The sequence below is a fragment of the Trachymyrmex cornetzi genome, unplaced genomic scaffold (genome assembly GCF_001594075.2).
Source record: "Trachymyrmex cornetzi isolate Tcor2-1 unplaced genomic scaffold, Tcor1.1 scaffold188, whole genome shotgun sequence".
Taxonomy (NCBI): Eukaryota; Metazoa; Arthropoda; class Insecta; order Hymenoptera; family Formicidae; genus Trachymyrmex; species Trachymyrmex cornetzi.
This window is the reverse complement of record NW_017296505.1, coordinates 124,357-149,222: the sequence shown is the minus strand read 5'-3', so window position 1 is coordinate 149,222 and position 24,866 is coordinate 124,357. Positions and strand designations below refer to the sequence as shown.

The following is a 24,866-nucleotide window of genomic DNA, read 5'->3' as shown; positions in this document are numbered from 1 at the left end:
TGTATATTTAATAATTATAAATATATAATATTAATATAATTATTATAAATAGCACAAATTACATTTAATTATTATTTCAACATAACTATGAATTAATAAATCAATTAATTTGAAATTTATGAAATACATAATTGATTTGAATGCGCTCTCCAGTCTAACTAATACAACAATAGCATGTAATCTAATAACGCGATTATTATTTCATTTTCATCATATAATTTTATTTTTATATTTATATCTATACATATATCACACACATAAATTTTACTTCGTAAAATTCCATTTCGGTCGAAAGCGAACCTTAATCGATTGAGTATCGCTATTCAAATGCTATCCGGAAATTCCGCTGTAGCAGTTAGCGAATTCGATGTACATATCTCGACCAGTCACATTTACATACCGATACGTGAAATATCCCATAAATAATTCATCGAGAAATGAATTCTGTTGCCACATAAGCGAGTGAATTTTTCTAGCAGGTGACCGTAACCTATTAAAAGCTCATAGTTTAATAATTCAATTTCAAGCGAGACATTTAAACCGGAACTTCTAAAAAAAAGGGAAACATAATGGCCATCCAGTTTGATCAGTACGACATCCATACGTTTCGCGAAACGACCACGAAATCCTTCTCCGCGTAGGAAGGATACGCATTGCAACGCTTGGATGCGCTTCACAGCGGTGGCGCGATGACATCAGTGATAAACGACGAGATCAGGATGACATGTAACACGAGGTGCAGCGGTCGAGAGACGGCGAACGAAATTAAAGAGCGATAGATGGATACGTGGGGACGATATGTGAAAGGCAAGGATTGCATTGAAGAAGCTCGAAGAGAACAAACCAAAGGAGGAACCAGAAAAATCGAGGATACCTCTGCTTGACGAAGTGTACAAAATCGAATGAAATCCTAAGGGATGAGAATCAAATGCATTTTCCATACATCTATCCTTTATCGTTGTTGAATTGCACTCATATTTCAAAGTTTCCCTTTTGCATTGGTCAACAGTATTTTAATAAAAATATACAGCTGCTTAAATTTGAGTTTTAATTGTGAGGTAAGATATGACTGAATATTATGCGATTGCACACAAAATTTTTAATTATCATGTTGCTAACTCACAATATTTTGCTATGGATATAAAAGAAATATTTCTTTATTTGAATAGCTTACTTTGGAGGTAAAATGATTTACCCAATAAAGAGAACTTCAACGAAATTTCCATTGTGTTTCTAATAACGGGTTCCATTTTCATGTTGTGTTAGTAATATACCATTTCTTCCGAATAAAATTTATTCCTTAATTTAATTTGCAAGAACGATACATTTTCTTAAACTTGCATTCGCACGATGTACCTGCGTAGTCTCGTCAAAATCAGAGCGCAAGTCGACTCGTGTTTTTTATATCAGTAACCGTGAGAGAAGGAGGGAATAAGCGAAGAAAAAGAGAGAAAGGAAAAAGGGAGAGACGCAATGATGCGAGGAGGTGCGGAAGATGGGACTAAAGGGATGAAAGGAAACACCCGACCTGATAGGCGAGTAAGAAAGGTAGAGCGAACGCGGAGCAAGCCACAGACACTGTGATATGCCATTGGCGGAAGAAGGATGAAGATATCGGTATGTAAGCGCGGTAAGGATAAAGCAGTGCAAAACGTGATGGTGAGAGAGAAAGCAGGAAGAGAATCAGGTCGGAGCAAGACGCGCAACTCCGGGATACAACCATGAAAAAGACAGAGCTGTGGAGCAGGCAGCTGAGGAGAGACAGAAGAGCGCAACGTGAGATGAAACGAACGAGGAGAGACGACCAAGTAGGGCTGAGCGAGAAATCGCGAGCGGTGCCGAGAGGCAACAGAGAGAGAAAAGGACTTTCCCGAGGTATAGAGACCTACATATTCCATGGGGCCAATGAGACGGCGCAATGTGGCGGCATGGACGCTCCGTCCTTTTCTGGTCTCGTTGGTCTGGTCTCCGTCCCGACCACGGCGCCGTCGCTCTGGGACGGTGGGACGAGCGGGGATCAGAAGGTGGCTCGCTGGTGTAGAACGCCGCGAGAACTCAGTTGCTCACGAGCATCCGTCGACTGATGAACATGGTCTCTTATACGTCGAACAGCGTGAGTGCCGTGCTTGCGATGTGCCGTTACGCTCTCTTCTTCGTAATAACAATTGTGGCTCTCAGCAGAGCCGACAATGCTGAGAGCGGTCTAAAGGTGGAGAAGATGTATATGCCCGAAGTATGCGACGTCAGGTCAAAGAAGGGCGACCAGCTGACCATGCACTACACCGGCACGCTCCAGGACGGCAGCAAGTTCGACTCAAGGTCAGTGACAGCACGCGAAAGATCGGACTAGAGAATGCAAATAGACTGAATACTGGAACTAAATAGATTGATGATTGTGTGTAAAAGATGTGCGAGGTCAAGCGATTATGACGTTTTACTTATTAACAAAATTGCGTTGATAGCTACAACAATCAATAAAGGACCGTGAACGTCTATATAATAACCGAGAGCGCAATAATAATGACGTCACGCGTTAGTGGCGAGAACTTAATATCTTTGACAGATATGATAAATTTTTTTGCTGCTGATATAATGCTCTACATAATATTTTAAACGTTGACATTTTGCCTTTGGTAAATTATTCGTATTAGTTCCTAAATGAAATAAATTTGTAAAATCTAGATGAGACAAAGCTTATGGCGGGAATAGTTAAAGTAGGGCACAAGTAAGTTAAATGAAAGATGAAAAGGAACAGTTGAGATGTCATCAGCGTTACTGTGAAAAAATATAGATTAATTCTACTCACGAAAGAGTTGCGATAAGTTTAATTAATCAATGTAATGCAATAGATTTAGAAATTACAATTAGTATTTTAATTGTCAATCTAGTGCTTAATTGACAAAAATATTTATAATATTGATTTCGAGGAAAATTACGAAACTGTCGAATTAAATTGTTCAGCAATTATGAAGAAAATTGCACTTTTGCTACAAAAATAAGAAGAAATTAGATGTTATGATGAAATTAGAAATTATAAAAATTAGCAACAAAATTAGATGGAATGCGTAACAAGAAAATGCTATAAGTAAATATAGTTACCAAATGTAGTTGAATAACAACTAAATAGAAAAAGTAGTCGAACGGTTATAAATAGTGAAAGTAATTGAATTATAACAACTTATAATTATAACTCTCTTAATCTGACTTATCATTTTACAATATTCTATAAAATATTTTATTATCTTTTCGGTTACTCCGACAAATGGTTTATAAAATTAATCGCACTTAAAATTGCATTTGCGAAAGAAATAATTAGAAAAATTAGGTATTAGAGAAGTTTAAATAACGGATAAAAATATTCTTAATTATTTAATTTTTTAAATTAAATAATAACAGTTTTATTTAATTACAAAGTTTTAAAAAAGTATTATAAGTAAATCTTAAAATATTTTAGTAACGATAATAAAAATCTATTTGATAATAAGTATTATTATTGGTTTTCTATATAAAATATTTAATAAATAGAAAATGAGAGAATTGTGGACTTATTTAAGATGATAATGTAAGAAATTTCTTTAGATTTAACTTAAAATATTTTTACTTTAATTCTACTAGCGTGAATAGAAAAAACGGATAAGCAGAAGGTTAAGTTAAAAAAACATAAAAGTATTCCAAATTAGGAAAGCATTGTACAAAATAGCATATTCGCTGATGACGTCAACAGTTGTGCGAAGAGAAGGGAAACGAGATAAAGTGAGATAGTGTGACTCCGGTTGAAATTTCCAACGTGGACGTACGTCATTGGAGGACACGAAGATGACGAGTATACCGTTCCGAGTGGGACTCTCGTCGTTCGAAAGTAACTTTTTAACGTATAATGAAAAGAGCATAAACTCTGCTATTCTCTCGACTACTTTGAAATCCTTGCTTTCACATAGAAATGTATAGTCAATATAATAGTGCTGAAATAATACTCGCGCAGAATATAGATAGACCAAAATGCGGATAATTGAAAATACATCGTGCTTTATTTCAAACATGATCAATCGTCATATAATGTATAAACTTATTAGGATGGAATTTCATAAAACACGTTTCGCACGATTTTCGTGAGGAACGAACGTTTAAAAAAAAGATATGCATTTAACAACAATTTATTTTCTTTTATATAAAAGAAATATCTCTTTTTTTCTATTTAAAAAATTTAACGAACACGTAAAACCTGGCAAGATAATCTGGTTTAAAAGTGATTTGTCAATATCTGGTGCGATTACTCTCGCCGATAACCTACCTCTTGAACTTTCTTTAGCCACGTCGATTGTACTTCAAATCGGATTTGGCACGAGAGCTGCATTTGGTACGATATGCGTCTCGCGATCTCCTCTGCACGATTAACTGCTTGTATATCTCGGTGTGACAGTCTACTCTAAACTATCGATCGATCAAGTCGTTTTCGATTCAGGGAGTAATAAAAATTTGATCTAGATAAATAATACAATCAAAGTATGTAGTAAGCTTTTATTTTCTTTCATATAATTAAATTTATCTTTCTGTATGTGTTGCGTGCAATGGACACGATTTTTATACAGATATTTAAATGAGTATTTTAAAAGAGTATTTGAGTTCAGCGCGAAATATTCAGCTTATAATAAAAACAGTTATTTTAACGTATCGATTACATTTCATATCGTGTGCAGCTAAACAGATAAATTTATCTTGTCTTACGTCATCTCTTGTATAATGTTTATTACAGATGTAACATTCCTTAGAGTTGATTAAAGGATCTTCAATTAAAAAGATGTTTGTGAACAAATATTTATTGATTAGTTGTGTAGCATAATTTATCTCTTAAAAATATCAAAGGTTATTGATATAATGGTATCATCATGCCAATTGATAGGACAGTGCCTAAAAATAATTGAAATAATTATAACGTTTGATAAAATAACGTTAAAACTAATAAAAGATTAACTTTACTTCTCAATTTATTTTTAATACAATTTGAAGAAAAGGTAATGTGATCGATATATCGTCGGAGACTCACGTCACGAACATACGACCTCAATTAAACCAATTAACTGTATTTTTCCAACATGTTCGTTATTGCGATGCCTCTTGCTTTATTAACTGACTTTCCTAAAGAACAGAATAGAACTTTGTTCTTCTTCTCTTTTTTCGCTGCTCTTATGACGCACTTTTAATACTTTAACGTCTAAAACGATATTAATAATGCGCAACGGTAGGTATATAAAAATAATGAATAATACACGGATTGAGGCTTTGTTAAATGTGATTTGCGGTGTATTGTAATCTTCCTATAAACTTGTATAAACATTTTTTTTATTTTAGAATATTATTATTATATTACAATACTTTGTCAAATTTTTTGTCAAAATTTTTGAATTTATAGGCAATTAATATTTCGGCATAGTTTACATTTTCACGAATAACATCGTTATAACATTTCACGCGAAAGAAAATACAATAGGAATAGACATATGTATATGTTATTGTAATTATTAATCATATTCCAATTCATAATGTTTAATATGGCATAATACCGCTTAGTTCCGAACGATAAACGCAACGTAACGTAATATCGATCTATCTATCCGCTGACAGGATTCGTTACCGATCTCGCGCAAAGTCCTCGTTAATGAAACTATCGAGTTCGCAACTCAATCAATTCAACAGCGTGCGAGACTGGAAAACTTCTCTCGATCGAGTATCCATATCCTTTTCTCAGATAAATGAACTCTAATCTATCCTTACGCGTTGTATCAATGAAAATAGTCCACAATAAAATTCACTACTTTCCTATAGGACGATTCATTTGTATTTATAATTACAATTACGTTTGCAAACGAACGATTTGGTGAATATTCTAACATGACGAATGAACGTTAATGGACAGGTTGAACTGACCTCTTTCCAGTGACCAAATTATTTCGTAGTCCGTTATGAATACCGTTAATCGTATGTCGGACAACTTGCACTTGGAAGACTTACTGTTTAATACATAATATGAAAGAGAGGAAAGCGTAAAATAAACTTAAAAACTATTCTTTTATCTTATTTTTTAAAAGTTAATTCCATTTCTCGTTTAATATCTGGAATATTAAAATTATTTTATATTATCAAAGACGAGTAATTCTGTTACATATTATATTACTATTATTTAATTATATTGCATATATTTTCTCGGCAAAATCATAAATTATAAATTAGATTTATTTTCAGCCCATAATAAAGTTTAGTATAGAAGCTTGAGTCTATTAACGACTAATGTGTATGATCGAAAGATACAAATCTATGAACAATTTGTTAATAACCACGACAAAATACACAATAAGATCATTTTTTAATAGCAATTCATTATGCTAAAATGTGACGTAGATACTATAGTTATTTAGCTTTACACATTTTTGCTGACATAACTAAACTACTAAAAACTAGTCTAGCTATTAATATTGTTTCAAGAAATCGATTGGAAACATTTTTTAATCAACAGCTTATATTGATTTATTAAAAATTTTTATAGTTATAAGTGGAACTTTATACATATATTAAAAAATATACTATATTTTTTGTAAAGGTTATCGGAAAGTGAAAAAAATTGACCATCCTTCTTTGTATTACGCCTTTTTACAAAGTTATAAATCATTTACATATGCAATATTATATATTTTAATGCATTAAAAAATGGAATATTTTTATTTAATTTTGAAATTCCTTAGCAACAACAGACAAGTGTCGCAGAGTCATGTTTCTGGTATCACATTAACCGCGCGCTAGTCTATCGAGAATTACCTCCATTTACCAACGCTCCACATCGATTCGACTGTTTCTTGTCGAGGAGCATCGCAATCACCTGTTTATCGCTTCGCATTCCGCTCAACTTCCATTATCCTCTTCCATTCGTGCCGCCTCCGTACAGCGAGAAAGCGAAGCACGTTAGCGAAAACGTTGACTCCATTTGGCACGAGCTAGTTTGCGCTCAAGGCGGATTCAGCGGCGTTGGAGTTTTCCATCGGATCCATCTCCACGGACACAAGTCCTTGCTCGAGTGGGTTTTGCACTGGAAATATCCCGACGAGACTTTAATGCACTTCGCAACGTTTTCAAACAAATTTTGTCTACTTCATCTCGTATCGAATTCTTTTTTCTTCACGATATGTACATCACATGTTTTGAAAAAATCTTCTATGCAGATACCGCTAATATCAGGTGTCCAGAAAAGTTTTTGCCGTTTTCCATGTAAAAAATTAAAGAAGCATATTCTATGGTTTCTTCATTAATATTAAATGTACTAGCAAGTTTTCTGCAGATCAATTTTGAATTCGTCTCGATTGCAGTCCTCAAATCCTCACCATTCATGGAAAGTGATCTCCCAGATCAGGATGCATTCTTAAGGCTCCTATCGCCTGAAGCAAACTTTTAGAACCAATTTCGAGCAGTTCTTTCCTTTATCGCATCTTCACCAAATGCCATACAAATTTTTCAACAGATTTCCGATGCGTTATAACCAAATTTGAACTCGTACACTAAACACGTATGAATAACTTGTTTTTGATTAGCGATATTGAAGATATAAGAAAATGTACAATTTAAAGTTTAAAATATGTTAATTCAATGACCCAGTGCGTATCTTATAGTTCGAGTAATGTATGGTATGACATACACATTAGTTGTCAATCAGAAAAATTCCTAGAATTTGACCAACAAAAATCAGCAAGAACTTTTCTAGGTACCTAATATCGAAAAAAAGAATACATATCTATATCACAAATCACACTAAACAGTTAAATTGTCTGATTGCAAGTATAAGAGAAAAGATTGAGACGATAACGAATTAAGTAATTTATAATTTTAAAAAACTATTACATTGAATTTATTTATAATGATATAATATTCTATGTATTATTTCCTTAAGGATGATTTTATTAACCTCAGTTTAATTGTGATTTCAGTTTTTTTGTAAAGTAAAAGTAAGTAGATAAAACATAATATCGATTATTTATTCATAATAGATTCGTTAAAATCGAAACTCTATATAATATAAACTAAAAAAATAGATTTTTATAAATTAAAAGTGAAAGATTCAGAGAATTTTAATGTATAATTATTCGGGTGAAAAATAACTAATTTTTTGAAAATATTACACTACGTATATAAAATAATTTATAGTTTAATTGATGTAAATATTGATATAATTTGCGAGGAATATGATCGATATAGCAATCCAATTACGAGTCTCTTTCAAATGTATTTCGATGCACACAGTGGAATATCTATTTGCACAAAGCATGGAAAAAGTATAGTATATACGTTAAGAATGTTGACAAAAAAGATTTTCAAATATATGTATTTTGCTAATAAGATAGACATATTCAAACACCTATTGTCGTGAATAATGTAAATGACATAAAACATATCGATTTTTATTTGTGAATCATACTGCTTGTACATTGTGGTTTAAAAAAAATACGAATAAGAAGCGCATGCGGGCTTCCGGGATTGCAGAAACATTTTTGCAACGTATACGAATGCGAAAGTTACACATGCTCATTATTACAGTTGTTAATCAGCATTTTAGAAAGGACAAATTATAGTTCGCAAATTAAAAAATTTTTCAATAAATAATTTATTTGTGTATATCCTCTTAATGCTATTACATTATTATTTTCAATTATTGCTTCTAATATTACATATTAAATATTGGTGCAAATATATATTAAAATCATAAAATTATAAAATATATATTAAAATTGTAAAAATTATAATTAATCTTTGTTAACATAATATTTTGTTTTTAAATCTTAATTTATGAATTTATACTTTCTATATAATTTATTATAAATTATCAAAATATTATAAAGATTCTTTTATCTTTTAATTCTGATTTTAGCATAGTGATTTATTTATTGAGATTGCAAGTTGTACCTAGATAAACGTGTACATTTTTATACGTATGAGAAGTAATTTGTACTCTATATAATTATATTGAATGTCTTCTTTCGTCACTTTAAATAAAATGATTTTTTAACGTATATTCTGATCTACATTGAAATTTTTGAATTTAAGATTGTTACTTGATTCAACGAATTTGTTACGTTGTATTTAAAGAGAGAGAGAGAGAGAGAGGTCTGTGCAAATTTATATAATCTCTGAAAAATGAAGATTAAATTTATGTTTTATGTTTTTAGTCGTGCAATAAATATATGATAACGTTATCAAGCATATCAGTAATCTTTGTGGTCTTAAGAATAACAACTTTACTTTTAACATCATATCAATACCTCCAAGCAATTCGCGATAACAAGATTACATGGTGAATTTAGCATATTATTATACTGAAGCATATACAGTAGGTTCTAGAAATATACTTTGTATAAATATATTTTTATATATCTTTATATATATATATATACGCTTTTACATATTTTCATAAAAACTTAAAAGTTCTTGAAATATTAATACGGATATTTGCTTGACAGTAATTAAAGTAGAGGAAAGTCGCCGATACTGACATAGGTCTCCCAAAGTGACCCCCTTATTTTTCGGAAACTAACTATTGCACTATATTAATACTAATAAAATCATGATCTGTTTAGCTAATTAAAGAAGTACAAACTTATAATTCGTAGGTTTGTGACTTGTTTTTATATCAAATCAGCTAAAAACGAATTCTACAAATGCGAAAATAAAATTCTTACGATTTTTTTTGCAAATTGTGAAGTTTAAATAATAGTGACTACTATATTATTGATAATATTACGTCATTTTAAATACTTGTAGTTTCCGAAAAATAAGTTTTACTTATATTATTTTTTCTCTTAGTCTTTTCATAATACGATTTTTAATTTAAAATTGGAGTGCAGCGTAAACTGACACACCTGTCCGTAAAACAGACCATGAGCTAACTTAATCTTTATAATGTTGCTTTATAGTGTCAAATAAGTCTATTGGAGCTGAAGGCAATCGTGCATATATGGAACAACTCTAGAAAAACTATCGCGTTACATATTTGCATCTTGCATAAAGTAAATATGCATCTTATTCAATAAAAATGTTTTATAACGAAGTAAAATGATTCTGAAAAATCTTATATATATTCACTTATAGGTACTTTATACAGATAATTCCTGTAAAAGAAAAAAAATAGGAATGTACGTAGCATTACTGCCTACTGTGTCAGTTTTAGAGCCCATTTTGTCATTTTGTCAGATGCTCATTTTTGCTTACCTTACGAAAAAATTAATTATTGCAAAATTGCAAACAGTATTACAAAAATTGCTTATACTGATAAAAGACACTTTTTACTTTGTATTTATGTTTTTGAAGTTGTATTTTTACCTTTTGTTTAAGAAATATTGTCTAAAAACAAAGTGGTATGTCAGTATCGGTGACCTTCCTCTACATTACTATTTTAAGCCGTTAATTAACTTGGTTAGTTAATCAATTATTTCTTATAACATAATTAATTAACAATTTAATAAACAATTTATTAATTAATTCTTAAATAAAATTGTTAAGGCGAGTGTAAACAGAAAATTTAAATAAAAGACAAAAGTAAATCTGTTTTCAGTGAAAAAACGAATCTTTTTCAGAAATTAATTCGTTTTTTGTATCCTACAAACGGTTGTACAAAGCGTGTACTTTTAATTAACGTCGTTGATTAAAAGTCTACCTGAACAAAAACGAATATTGGAGGACTGTAAACAACGGCTCGACAAATAATTTATTATTCAATACGATCACTAGAGCATAATTCCAAATAGGCTCTGCGCCATTTAACTAGCTATACTTTTTGTAACAACGAAAGTTTCGTAGTCATTGAGTAAACTTTCTGCGAAAACGAGTCCTTCGGTTTCACAAATCGGTAGTTTCGAGTATCGATTAGTTATAAGGGAGCTCTATAAAGACGTGTACAACACGTAGAGCTATGAAATATAGGCACTTGCTTGCTTGTGAGTCTCGTGAAGTCAACATCGTGATCAACGTAACTGATGAATGAGGATGCTCCAAATTGCCTTTACGTGACTTCCAGTTGAATCCAAGTTATTGTTATATCAACTTTACATAGAGGAGAAAAAAATAAAAACAATTAAATAGTTGATGTTTGCGTTAATCTTTTTCTTATTCTCACGAAATAATTTTTCTTTTTATATAAAATTATGTAATTCAATTTTTTCAATTAAATTTTTAGATTTTAAAATAAGGCAGGCAGCAGAGTATTCGCAGTAGAAGCTTCATAAAACATTTTATTACTTTAATGTGAATAAAAAAATATGCATTTGATTTTTTAAATATATTCTCGCAGAATTAACTTTCCCTTTGTTAATATTATAATATTATTTAATTCAAAATCAAAGTTATTTTAGTTTATTACAGAAATTTATTTTGCATTCTTCTATGATATTCCAACTGCGCACGGTCCAATATTCTTAATATAGCGTACTTTTAATATTGCATGTACGTGATAGGCTGCATTTATATGCAGTTTGCGTATACCTAGTAAATTCAAGGGAGTCGTTTGCATCGCCGATGTCCGCATCCGCGAGTTGCATTTATACACTTTCACTGCAGCCAGTAAGATTAGAAACCAGTATACGTTTGTTACGATATTTATTCCATTATTCGATAGTCCTTACTGAGAAACATATGAAAATACAAAAAATATCAAAATTATAAATTATATTGCTTGTGCTACATTACAATTTTACTGTTATCTATCTCTATTGTATCATTAACAGAATTTGTATCATGTACGTGTATGTGCATGTGTATCTATATACATACATATGATATATTATAAAGATTTATACAAAACTAAAATATATATTTAATAATTAACATTATTCGTGGACGTGCGTAAATTTTTGCAAATTTATTAATATATATTACATTAAAATTATTTCTATAAACTTGTTCAACGAATAATTTAAAAGATTATATCATTCGTCAGATAGATGTAAACATTGTAATTAGGATATTCTAATTATACAACAGTATGAGTACGACAATTCACAGAGAGATTATCTACTTAAATGAGCAAAGTTGAAATTGCAAAATGACCATTATAATTACTCCGACATCGGAGCAACGGCTTTCGAAGGGCTGCATAATAGTTTGCGTGTGGAGCGGAAGCTTGCAAGGGCGATTGCCTTAGAAGTTAGCTCGCGAGGGCAGCGCCTCCGGGAGGGTGCGATAACGTTATCGTATCTTAACGTCACTTACAAGGTGGACAGAACCGGTCGTCAGCCTGTCGTTCATTATCATCGTCTACGCGTTTCTCTAACAAGAATTGATTCTCAAATCGCTTTACCGATCTACACAATATCATTGCTCTACTTATATTCTATTTATATTCTGATGAATTCTCTAGATTCTTCAAATGAACAGTAATAACCATTTGCTCTGAACAAAATGGAATAGTGCTGAACGTGATCACATTTTTTTCAGACAACGGAAAATATTAATTAATACTTATTTAAAGAAGAAATAACTGAAAGGATTTAAAAGATGAGCTATTTCAAACTAATTGTAAGCAGAAAGGAAAGGTGAAAGGCAATAAATATTTTATAGACTTTTTATTATGTAAAACATTTCATTATACAAGTTATTATTGTTGAATGAATCAATAAAATATTCGGAAACAAATAAGAATCAAATATAAGTTCTTTAATTAAATTTGTAAAGTATTAGTACGTATTATAGACTCAAATAAAATTATATTACTGTTCGTCGTGTACGTATAAATATTCAATATTACAAAGGTATATAAACATTATATGTACAAAATCACATTTCATTTCATGGGTATTAAAGTGTCAATCAACCATTGCAGTCTACAATTATTGAATTTTATTATCAACGTATTTTATCGAGCCTGCGACATTGAAAGAGTTACAATGATATTTGCTATCCGAGCTACAGTAACATGATATACCAGCTTTAAGAGGAAATTCATGGTCGAAAATGCAGATATGATATTACGTATAACAATAGGTTTCCATCACTGTACGTATTTAATATGTACGGCGTAAACGTCATATTAATCTGTGATACACCTATCTGTTTTATTGTCTCATATTTGACATATCTTTATTTTATATTTCTTTTTCGCATTAATTGATGTATCACGTTTTAAACTATGGAGTTTCAGCGCTTTGATTATTAATTATTGATTAATTATTGTCTTCAGTTAGTTATAATACTCATAATAGCTTTAATACGTATTAATAAGATAATATTTGTGCTGGAAATGCATATGACAGATAATACTTATTTCTTTAAATAATTACATTTTACAATGGAGTTTCAATGCTTTAGTTATTAGTTAATTTGATTAGTAATTATTCTTTTTCAGTTAGCTATGATACTCGTATAATAACTCTGATATCAACAATGTAATATTTATATTCGGGCACAGTAATTAATATATATTATTTAAATAATTTTTGAGAATTAAAATACGATGTTTGAGAAATAAAGTACAGTATTTTAAAAGAAATTTAATTTTAATAGATTAAAACGGAATAAAGTAATGCGTGATTAATTGAAAATAAAATTTGCAATTAACTTTTAGATGCATATAATCACATATCATACATACAAAAATATACATATATATATGATTATGGCACGTTGTTGTTTTAAAAAACGCATAAAGTAGTAAGCTTCGACCTGATGGTTCATGTAACAAGGTATATATGAAATGTAAAAATCGTTCATAATTCAATACGTGAAAAGTAGATATCCAGCTTTCTCTGCGGTGCGAGTAAACGGGTAAATATGTAATACACAATTCGCCGATGCCGATGCGGTCGTGGCTGAGGTGCTTTTTTGTTATTGACGGTATCGGGAAATACTCGGCACAGTCTCGATAGTGAGAGTGTAACTCCAGAGCTCGTTCCATAAACACAAAGTATCTACCCGCAATAGTACATGTATACTTCGTGCATGTATTGTACACACGCAATACAATATTTTATCTAGTGATCGCTGCGTACTGTTCTTTCATCTCATTTTTCTGCTGTTTTATTTTTTCAAGCTGCTCCACTATATCTATTTTCGTATTGCCAAGTCAAATTGGTTTACCTTCAAAATATTTATTACAATTAGAACAATGTTGTTCTAACAAGATTTGAAATTCTAGATATTGATTTGAAGTATATCAGCATTTTCCTTCCTTTTTTCATCTCTATTAAAAAGGAAGTCATAATAGAGATGTAATCGCTAATATACGTCAAATGCCCAGAATTATAAAGTTTGAAGCATACCACGGCATTAAAATATCAGCATCTGTTCTTTCCTTTTTCTATTTTTTCTCTGCTATTCAGATTTCTTATCGTACACGTAATTATATGCACATATACCTACTTATTATATCGATTGAATCATAAAATATAAATATTAATTTTATAAATTGATTGAAATGCTTTAAATTAAACAAATAAGGAAATGAAAATGTAGTTGAATAATAAAAGAAAATTGGTTTCTTGTCATAAAAATGTAATTTTGACAATTTTTAGATTTCAACAGAATTGTAATTCCTCGAAAAATATTTAAAATAAGCTTTATAGATTAGGACAGAAGGGCAGCATTTTCCTTTGTTGAAAAAGTACTAACAAAGAACGTGCAGCATCTCTTTTCTTACTACATCAAATAATTTAGAATTCCGAATTCTTTTTCATTCAAGACGCTTTTCCTCTCGTTTATTTACCACGTTTCGACTTGTAGTATTCGTCGTTGAATCTTTTATTCGGACGTGTGACTCAATTTCAGTCCCACAGGAATTGACTTGAGACGGATCGAAATGGCTTCCGAAGCAGTTGCCGAGGGGTGTCTGCTATCTTCTCGACGGAAGCGAACGAATAGCCTTTAATAATTGATATACGACGGTGACTGATATCACCAGTCAATCGTCGGATCTTTTGCTCAGCAAAAGAAAGATTTATGGTGAACATGAGACTAGTTAAATTGTGTGACTTTATTATAGATATCATGAAGAAAAAACGTATATTTAGAATGTAGTGAAGAATATAAGTTCTCATTTATACGAAGCACATACTAAGAGAAATGTGTTCGATATTTGTGATTATAATAATTGCATGGTATAATAATTATGGTTAAGAGCTCCATTTTTATAACTGTATATTGTTGTTATTTAATGACAAAATAAATAATTTAGCGACAAAAATTAGATTTACAGTTCTATCAAAAAAATATACAATTAGCATAAAAAATGATTATAAATTATCATCTTTTCTCTCAACACATATTCCTAAATAATTATTGTTTAGGGAAACAGCCACGTTTTTTAATTATGGTATCGTGACCAGAAATTATATAATTATTATTCTTGTCAAAATTTTATATAATAATTATATAATTTCTGGTCACGATTCCATAATTAAAAAACGTGGCTGTGTCTCCCTAAACAATAATTATTTAGGAATATGTGTTGAGAGAAAAGATAATTTATAATCATTTTTTATGCTAATTTTTTTGATAGAACTGTAAATCTAGTTTTTGTCGCTAAATTATTTATTTTGTCATTAAGTAACAACAATAACTATAAAGATGGAGCTCTTAACCATAATTATTATACCATGCAATTATTATAATCACAAATATCAAACACATTTCTCTCAGTATGTGCTTCGCATAAATGAGAACTTATATTTTTCACTACATACTAAATATACGTTTTTTCTTCGTGATATCTATAATAAAGTCATATATAATATTTAACTACAGGGAAATTAAAATATTTCTCAAATATATAAACACCAATGTTAATGGTTCACGAAAAGAACAATTTTGCTAAAGTGTCTTTTCGTAAAAATGTAACTATAAATATTGGTTTGAAAATAATATTTTATTGGATTATTAAAATAATTATACAGGACGCTCAAGCATAACGTAATGCTGCAAAAGGAGTTTTTACATTCTAGCAATTATTCGACATTCTAGCAAGAAGTTTTGACATTCTTTGCTTGAGCATCCTACATAAATATTTTGATGGTCTAACAAAATTATTTTCAGGTCTGTACGTAGCTAAATTTTTAAGATATATTAATAAAAACTTTCTTTTTGCGTAGCAGTAGTTATTTTTTTTATTAAAACCGAATTTAATAAAGTTTACCGAATAAGTGGACAACAAGATAAAGCTATTCCGCTTTCTTGTGCAAGATTTAATTAATCAATGCGCCAGGATCTTGCTTTTCGTTTCGAAGGGTGATGCGAAAACGTCGAGAGGAACATAGGGAGATGGATAAGGGAAAACGTAAAAGGACACTGAGGTAATACGGTTGTCGGTAGTAAATGTTTTTCCTTGCGGGAAAACTTGCCTAAAGGGATAGTTGCTTCTAGAAACCGCAAAACGAGTAGGGTGAACTGAAGCGCATTTTATTCATACTATGTTTCTCCTCTACGTATATACGAGGGCTTTTGATGAAGAGCGTATAAAACGTAAATTAATCAGCCAATGACGTACCCATGGCGCATTGTAGTTTAATATATATTGTCGATAAACTGAAGAAGCAAAGAATTATTTTCTTAGCAAAAGTTTCCTTGCTTATTTGTTGACATATTTTAAAATGCTAAACGTGCATAGAATCATTATTATAAATATATATCTTTTTACTGTAATTTTTAAATTAATTTTATTAAATTTTATACAAACATAAAATATGATATTTATATTTCATTACTACACTTGTTATTTATACTATACTTGCATATATTTACAGTCTGTATTTAAAATTTAAATTCGTGTTTCTTTATTTCAGTGATCCATTTTATATTGTATGCTTTTATTTTTTATTCTCAATTGACAAAGATATATGGTTCTAAAGCAATTATCTTGTGAACGTGTATTGTTTAATTGGCAAGAAATTTTCCTGTTGCGCCAGATGGTTTGACGCTGTTTTCCAACTCGGTTCAGTTTCCAGCTCAATCTCGCGTGTTTGCTTTTGTATGATAAATTAAACTCAGTCGCCGAATATATATACATAAATTAATTGATATTTGAGTTAATTGAAATTTAACGTGCAGTATGGCTTCAAAGTGCAATGTTGATGGTTGACAGAATCTATATTTTTTATGTTATACAATTTCCACTTTGCATAAAAATAATTATCTAAATTTGAATTATATATAATACATTGTGAATGTTATGTTTTTGCGCGATATACTTTATTCCTATTGCGTATATGTTGTATAATATATCACGGATTTGTAGTATATTCACAAGTAAAATGCAAGGAAGAAAATTTTTGTATCTATAATACATTTAAAAAATCGATAAATTTTATAAACATTACTTAAACATCTAATTAAGACACATTATGTTTGATTGATAAATGTTTAATTATTAAGATTAAATTTTGTGCAAGTATTTTCTTGTAAAAGAAACATTTTTGTAAAATAAAGTATCTTAACAAATAATAATAAAAAAGATGTAAATTATATTTAAAATAAATATAGTTTATATTATACATTATGATAAAAAAATAAGCACAAAATGCCGTTCGCTCTGAATTTCATGTTAAAAATTTATTGACTTTTGGAATATTCTGTATAAAATCCATTTTTAAAGCGATACATAATAACTTTTTAATTATTGAGATTTTATTTATTTATAACGTAATATTTCTGTTGCTTAATACAATATTCATTTACCATTTGTGGTACGTGGGCTTGTATTTTTAGGCGTCCATACCGTAACTCATTTGTCGCACAAGCCGCAACAGCGACTTTGATTAATTACGCGCGTTCATTAATTAACGTACACTTGACGCCGCGGCGTAAGTCAATTAATTAAGTTAACGGGAACGTAATAAACCGGCTGCACCACGTTTCGAGGGTGTTTTCGATTAGAGTACCTTGTACTGCACCACGATCGAACGCGCGATTAGCATAACGACACATCCGCTTTTGCATAGTGCAGTTATAGTGAACTACAAAAAAGAACCAAACATGAGGTATATTCTAATGAAATTGAAGATTTATTGGGTTACAGATTATTTATATTTAATTTTAACTAATATAAAATTTTACAATTTTAATTAATAGATAAAATTTAAACATTGGGATAACATATTTTTCAAAAGATATAAAATAATCTAGATCTAAGTTTCTACCTGAATAAAATTCACTAAGCTTTTAATAAAAAAAAAAAAACTGTATAAAAGCGAAGCTTTGAGAATGATAATTTTTTTGGCAGACGTGAAATGCGGACTCCTATTTACACAAAATTAATCATTTATAATTTTTATTAAGATATTACTTATAATAATATACTTTTAATATAAGCGTTCGAGAAAAATGCGAAAAATCAATTTTATGTAGCATATATTATCATTATGTATAATGTTTTATTCCTACAAGTTCCGCGATACATTAATAAATTTTTAATAATTTGAGTGTAAGATTTCAAATGACAACTTTAATCTTAATAATAATATTAAAGTTGTATTGATAATTATATATTAAAAAAGATACTTTTTTACAATTTTTTAACGATCGTGCTTATTTCTTTAGTGCTATTTTGTTATGTTTTCCCTTGTTTCACAACCTATCTTGCATAATCACTTTAATATTAATTTCTATGTAAACACGTGTCCTATTTTACACGTAAAGTTAGTATCTAAAACTCTTAACTGCATCGTTCATGCAAAACAACGGAAAAATACACTGCAACCTGCGCGAAATTCCTATGGAGAAGTCGATGTAAATCCTCCAACACGCTTAAGTGACTCGTGCAATTTTAAAACACTTTTCCCGGACCGGGACAACGAAAATAAGTCTTAATACCTTTGCAGAGCGATACTGGGCTCTGAGGGCGTCTCACAAATCACTTGACCCTTCGCGTGGTCGCGCGTATATCGCACCGGCGGAATCGCATAAATTTTAAACGCTCCAAGAAAGAGATGGCACGAGGATGCCTAGGAAGAAAGCAGCCAAAGTGCGCTGTGCACGTACAAGGGATACGGTTTTCAATTAAGTTGCATTGTTCCTTCCTTATAAACCGAACTATAGTTTCCTCTATTCAACAAGTCGACCACTGTATCTCGAAACGACCAAGCATATTTCCATTGCCTCGTGTCTCTCGACGCCAATTTACATCCTCCATCTTGTGTGCCTTAGTCATATTCCTACGAGAATCTACAAGGATTCAATTAACTTGTTTGGATGAAACGATATATTAGTTGGCTAAAAGCGATCGCTCTCTTAATGCCTTATTCTGAACATAATTTATCCATCACAGCGACACTCTGTGTTGCAGAGAGGCATTGATACTATTAATGCTCTTGAGTTGCAACCCCAAAGAAGGGATGATCTGTCTTCATTAGTACACAAAATGTTCAGACTGTATGCAAATACAGCCTGACAGTAATCGGAGAAAGGTTGTCCCCTACGACAACGATTTTCGTGTATCCATATACTAACCAAGACAAAACGTATAAGAAGTTTAATTTAAAAATATTAGGTCGGGGAAAAAGTTTCTTCGTACTTTAAAAAATTTTTTTGCGAAAGTTTTTTTTGTTACAAAATTTTCGTTACAATTATATTATTTGTTAGAGCAAAGTTTCAGCTTTAAGAATCTGTTTTTTAAATTACGGTATGATGATTTTTATCGGAGTTATGAGCAATCAAAATTAGAATGCTCCTTTACTTAATTCGCGAATAACTCGCGGTAACAAAAAATCATAGGAACATTAAAAAAAAATGATTTTGTAGCGAAAAAGCTTCAAGTTTCCATGATAGGCAGTCAAAAATTTTCGTAAATTTTTTTTTGGACACGTGAGAGACCTTCAAAGTAAAAAGAAAATTTTTCATCTTTTTTAGCTCGTAGTTTTTTAAATGTAAAAATTACCAAACTCACAGAAACTAAAAAAATATAGTAACCTTTCGAAAGTAGAGATTTCAAGCTTTAAAGCTCTTTCTTTAAATTTAAATTTCGTTCATTTTTAACGAAGATATTATATGTGCAATTTTGAATTAAAAAATACGAAGAAACTTTTTCCCCGACCCAATATTATTGGACAATGTTTGTGTGTTGTCTGCTAATTGAAAATATATATATTTTAATTAACAAATCATTTTGCAATGAATACTAAGAAATTTATTTGATTTATTTTGATCTATTTTTATGAGGCCATTAAACATGTTTAACATTATTTTAAAATTATTAGTCATAAAGCGCAACGATAATCTGTGATTCAGAAGCATTTACAATGTCTCAGCGACAGTATACAAGGTGTCTGACTTTTATTGAAACAACGTTCGTAAAGTATTCGTTCAAATATCTCGCCGCTTTTAGCAACTATGAACACGCGTAAAGTTGAGCTATTTCTTCGCGCAGACACTTGTTCATTCATGGATCTTTGTTATTTATTATCGCATTAATTATTGTGAAAATTGCAGAATAATACTGAATTTCTCTATTCAGTTAAGTTCATTCTATACACGAACGCTGTTAATAATTATCAAACACCCTGTATATTAACAATAGTACGAGAAAATATATCTTAAAATTTATAGCAGACATATAAAGAAACATAAAAGTATGAAAAGCAGCATTTCTGCAATGCAAAGATATAGGTGCTCGAGATCCTTAGTATGCAGTGCGTGAACCAGACTCGAAGTACAACGTGACCTCATCACCCTGCCGCCTCACTCCACTCAGGAAGCTTTTTCAGTCACAGGGATGATTACATGAGAGATCCAGCCACTTCTCTTCACACACACTCTAAAAACAATTTATTTCGTTTCCAAACATAACGTTGTGTATTAAATCTCTTGCGGATCTATAATTATGATTTGCTTCATGTACATTATATTCTCTATTTTATCAATTAATTTATTCTAAAAATAAATCAAAGAATATTTTCAAGTTTTCAATAATATATAACGTATATTAAATGAAGGTTAAGACTATTACGTATAGAATCTTAATATGTACTGTTGCATACTGTATGATTTTAGTATATATAAGTTTAACTATACATAATTACTAATAGCTCTATTAAACGAACTATTTAATCGAATAAAATTTAAATTCGTTTCGACTAAAATTACAAAAATTAATATATGCATGTTACATATTAGTTGGTTAACAATTATAATTACTAATTGTCCATTCTTTAAAAACTAATTCTAATTTTTTGATGATTGATGAATTATGTTTTATTTAACTTAATTACAAAATTTTAATAAAAGAGCTGGAAGTTTATTGCATGTTAATTACAATTTCTGAAATATCAACTCTACAAAAATTAATTCTAATTATATACATCATATCCTGTAGAAATTGAATAATAGAATTGAATAATAGAATAATTAATTAATTCGATATGATATAATGGTTCTTTCTAAATAAAGAAAGCTTTTCAATCTGATTTTCAATCTGATTTTAATTTAACACCAGACAAGAGGATAATTTCTCGTTTGACCAAGTCGTTTTTCTTAGGAAAATTTGTTCTTTTCCACTTCTCCAGTTAAATCCTGGTCGCGGAAGGAATTCTTCAATAATCGATTTGCGATGAGCTGGCTGCTACAATAGAATAACCATCGAATCGATTATGTGATTCAATTGTATTAGAGAAACGAATCTTCTCCTCGACATTTGAAATATGCATTAAATGAAATAGAAAAATTATTGAAACGAAGTAGAAAAGTTATTAAAACGAAAAATAGAAAAGTTATTGAAATCCATTTTATATTACACAGCGATATTAATCATCTCGAATTCAATCTTTATGAATTATGATATGAATTTTTTCTTTTTCATTTTTCGTAATAATGCTGTCTCACCTAAGCTGAAAATGTAATTTAATCGCAAGCAATTTATTCGTTTTAATTAAGATGAATCAGCTCCAACTATCTGTCTTGCTCACTATATATGTACTGCAAGAAGATCATACAGGCGCGTTATGAAAAACTTGGAATATTCTTCATCTCGCTGAGCTTCTGCTGCAATTTTTCACGATCACGGTGTCGAAGTGAGGAACAATGAGCGGACAAGAGGGAATTAGGAGAAGGGTTCAGGATGCAAGGGCAGTAGGCAGTAAAGGACAGAGAGTGGATATAGATCGATGGTAGGGGCAAGGAGTCGACGTCAGGATAACGCCAGTTCAGGCTGAGGAAGGAAAAATAGCCCGGACCCGCTGAGTTTGCTCCCATGGGATATCAACCTCCGACCTGGATAGCCTATAACGCAATTTTCTGCAACTCATCGATCCTTTCGTGTCTTGTCTAAGTATGTCTAATATATGTATCTATGATATATGCGGAACTTGTGGAAAGATTTATTAATCCCTGGTGCGATGAGGAAACATCGTACCGAATGACAGCTAAAATAAAGAATTATTCTCTCGGTTAATATGCGATAGAAAGCATTTGAAATCAAAATAGCTTTAAGCTTGTGAGAAGCAACTACAGTAGCTGTTATATAAGAACTGTTGCATATTGATATAAAAAGTAATATCTTCTGTTGGAAAGTAATATCTTGTGTACTCTCTGTTCACTTTTTGAGCGTATAATTTTTTATATAACTCGTTACTTCATAATTTGTTTTTTAATTTAATTTTATTTCTTTTCTTTATCGATCTTTCCTTTTTTTACAATAAAGACAAAATCTGTTAAATCATGATGTAATAACTTTAAGTTAGAAAAAAAGATTTTAATAAAAAAGGTTTTAATATAATAAGTAATTTGCTTGTATTTGCTGCGTACCTTTATTAATTTAATTTTCGTGTTCTTTATTATTTGAAAATACTGATATTAATTAATTTAAAATTATATTTTTAATTTATTACTATCATATTATTTATTAATTTTTTTAGAAAATTTTTTAAATGTATTTTGTCTTGTTCCATTCTGCTCTTTGTCAAAATAGTTGATAAACGCATACTGTGCTATCAAAGTTCTCACTCAAATGAAATAAGTCTATTGTCAATCAATTTGCACAAAATAACACAAACGTAAGTGAATGACACGTGCACATTAGAATGTGAGGAAGCAGAAAAATCACTGACAAACTTCTTTGATCACTGATGTGTCAATAAAATGTACCGCAAAATTCATTTTTCTGATGCACCACATGCATCGCCGTCGTCGTCGTGATTCGTTTATATGTAGCACCGTTTTGCTTTATTTCATAAATTTTTTTTAGCTTCAGCGACCTGAATCGATCCTAGAATTTTCCATGTTCCTGCAATAAAATACGCGTTTACTCCCTTTACAAAATGTATAGTAATGGAAAAATGTATGCTCTGCGTCTTTTTAAATGTATAGGTATGTTATAAAATTTGTTTTATTTTGAATATTATGTTTTACATATTTTTTTTATCGTTAGTTACTATAATATTTTCTTATTTTATATATTTATCGTACTTCCATAGTTTGTTTACTTTTAAACTATATTTTGGAGTTTTGATATACACAATCTTTTTACTGCCGTCTCTGCAAGATCGTTACAACCCAATAGAGATCCACTCACTGAGCCTACGGACTAGGCTTCTCTGGGCGACTTCAGAACTCGCACGAAATAATTAACGAGCCTTGCAAAGAGGCAGCCCGCCCCTTCTCTTTAAGCCGCTCTCGAAATTTAAGCTCGGCGCAGCAAGCATTTCAAATATTTACTGTCGACGATTTTCGACAGTCTTGTGTGAACCGTCTGGCGAAGTGAAAACGTAAACGACAAGTTGATTCGGTGGCTGTTTGCAAATGCAGTTCAAATGTAGCTTCAAATGTAGCTTGAAAGTTTTGGGGAGTTTTACTCGGGTTACGTGTGATACCATTTTGGACGTGACACTTGTGTTATTCAATTTAGATTTTACATTTGAGTTAGTTTTTACACACTCGTATATTCATTATAAAGCAGTAGAAGCAACTTGTTCGTATTTAATATAAATCAAAATTTAAATGTGCATGTTTAAAAAAGTGTTAAAAAAATGAAAATTTTAGTTATATTGTAGCAAAAGCGTCTATGGTATTTTGTATGCAAATTCATCAAGAAAATAAAAATACATACATTTGCAAAGTACATACTTATCTCACGAAAGAAAAATACAATTGAAATGTGTCAGACTTATTAGTATTAAAAGTCTCACTATTGGAATTGTTGACACAAAATAATTACTATTTTTAAGAACTCCTTTTATGAATTGGAATAGAAGTAATGCTCTACACTATTCAATAATACAAAATGTTATACGCACTGTAAGGTAATTATAGAAGTTACAAAACCGACATAATTTCCTCGAAAGGAAAATCTTTTTTTATATTTTTTCATTTTTCACAAGAACAGTCAAATGCTTTGCGTCTGTGAAATAACATAGAAAATTATCATGTTAAATATAACGAAATATGTGCAGAAAGAATACGAACTGTGCTTTTTACTAAAAAATAATTATACTGACGTATCTCTCGCGGCAATGTAAAATATAAATATTATATTTTCTTTGCATTATATGTGACACGGAATCTGACATTTTTAATACATCAACACAAACGAAAATACTACATTTAGTACGAGCTCAATATCTTTTTGATTTTCTTCTGTAGCTTCATCATTAAAATTTATGATTTAGACAAAATAATCTTTTGTTACAGGAACAATAAATGGATACTTACATCAAAACACATAAAAATAAAGAAATATTTTGAACAATATTTTTATTTTTAGACCGTATATGTGAGAAACACAATCAATACTAGAAATTTAAATGCCTATTACGGTTGAAGCTGGATCTTCGTTGCTTTAAATAATTCAATCTTGAATTATTAATATATACTATATATGTACTTGCATATATACCATATTGTAGTCTTTTTCACACACACAAACA

At 30.4% G+C, this 24,866-nt stretch overlaps 1 protein-coding gene across 2 annotated transcripts in view; it reads left to right on the top strand.

Moving 5' to 3' along the window:
- The first annotated feature begins 2,041 nt into the window (after positions 1 to 2,041).
- The window catches only part of Fkbp14 (peptidyl-prolyl cis-trans isomerase Fkb14), a 66,105-nt gene continuing 43,280 nt past the window's right edge, over positions 2,042 to 24,866 (top strand). For both annotated transcript variants that reach the window (XM_018504920.1, XM_018504919.1), the window contains exon 1: positions 2,042 to 2,319. In XM_018504920.1, the coding sequence (XP_018360422.1) occupies positions 2,084 to 2,319 (236 nt within the window). In that variant the 5' untranslated portion in view covers positions 2,042 to 2,083. The remainder of the gene's footprint in view (positions 2,320 to 24,866) is intronic.